At 38.3% G+C, this 1577-nt stretch overlaps 1 protein-coding gene across 1 annotated transcript in view; it reads left to right on the top strand.

Moving 5' to 3' along the window:
• LOC106690612 (uncharacterized) overlaps positions 1–332 on the top strand; it is a 27508-nt gene extending 27176 nt beyond the window's left edge. Inside the window, exon 7 of the mRNA XM_067050865.1 lies at positions 148–332. Within this exon, the coding sequence (XP_066906966.1) occupies positions 148–260 (113 nt within the window). The 3' untranslated portion in view covers positions 261–332. The remainder of the gene's footprint in view (positions 1–147) is intronic.
• Positions 333–1577: the final 1245 nt, after the last annotated feature.

The following is a 1577-nucleotide window of genomic DNA, read 5'->3' as shown; positions in this document are numbered from 1 at the left end:
ACCATTGTGGTTTACTTGGATTAATCTATTAGTAAGAAACGGGTGATGAGAAAATATGTAGGAGGTAAAAATTTACGGAGTTAATAATGATATAAAATAGTACAATACAGAGTAAAAATAAGTTAACAATTTTTTTTATGGTTTCAGATAATGTCATAGATGAGAAGAAGCTAAGAGGTGGTATTTTCTTTGTGGACAGCCTCCCAAAGAGTCCTGTTGGCAAAATCCTACGTCATCAACTAAGGAAGCAGCTCGTTTAAGCTTGAAAATTTTGTATTCACTGTTATCCTTACATATTCCAATAATAATGTAAATAAAATAAGTAATATAAATCGATATTGATTAATTTAGAATAGTTTTGGTTATACATAAAATGGTGATACACTCCAACAAAAGTAAGATTGATATGTAGCGAGAGGGAGCAAATGGTTGGACCACAACTCACCAGAGTGCTCCACCTCGAGCCTCACCGAAGCTCTCAAATTTATAAATCACTTCATTTTGTAAAAAACACATTGTCATTTTTATATATTAATAATTTCTGTACATAATACTTAGCAATATCTGTACAATGAATAATAAATAATAACAATGCATTGCACGAACCTATCTCAAGCAGACATATACCGACCGCTTCTCGGTCACAGCCACATTGACTAGGCTTATAAATAAGGGACTCTAAAACTCCTTAATTCGATCTTAGATCCATACCCTTTCCTGGGTCTAGTCATGGCGCAGGTGGCGTATACACTGCTTGAGATAGAGAAGTTCATTGCCAATCTATCCTCGCAAAAGATGTTTTTCTATACGACCACCTAAGACGATGGCCTATCTCCTTTCCTTCTCTCCAGCAATCTTAATCCGTCCGCTTCATCTCGGCAACTAAGATTGTAACCTAATCCTTAACGGTTACACTGGTCCGTCCGCTTCATCTCGGCAACCAGTGTAATTTCCGGTCTCTCCCCGGCTCTAGTCCGTCCGCTTCATCTCGGCAACTAGAGCTGCACCTAGCCTTATCAGCTTACTGTTCCGTCCGCTTCATCTCGGCAACTAGGAAGCTGGTTCCTATCTTGACAGTTCTAGTCCGTCCGCTTCATCTCGGTAACTAGAACTGTTACTCTACCTCAGACTCTCTCACCTAGACCTCCTGTACCTTCGTCAGTGTTCAGGGCTCATCCTCTGGCACGGCCGATCCTAACTTATAATGAATACGCCTTGTCGTGGGCCTTCTGTAAAGTGGATATCAGGCTTGAGAAATCGCCTAAGACCAGACAACCCCGACAGATATATTATAATATGTTAGTCAATTCAGAATGTTTTAAATTTATTATTTAGTCTTGATAACCATTAATCTTAAATTAAGAAATTTTAATTAGAAATGAGTATTGACAAAGGAAAAGTTCTCTAATTATTTTTATATAAAAACTATAAATAAAGCCACATATTGTTTTTTAATAGATTATGACACCCTCTCCGTCTCCGCCAACTGTAGGAGTTCAAGTACCACGCCGCTCTATGTTGACTGATCGGAAGCTATTTGGTTATAAGAGTTGTTTAACAGTACTAGCCTCCGGTCG

This window comes from Halyomorpha halys, unplaced genomic scaffold (genome assembly GCF_000696795.3).
Source record: "Halyomorpha halys isolate HHAL.00 unplaced genomic scaffold, Hhal_1.1 Scaffold1774.1, whole genome shotgun sequence".
NCBI lineage: Eukaryota > Metazoa > Arthropoda > Insecta > Hemiptera > Pentatomidae > Halyomorpha > Halyomorpha halys.
Note: the sequence above shows the minus strand (reverse complement) of the source record. Positions and strands in the feature narration are given on the sequence as shown.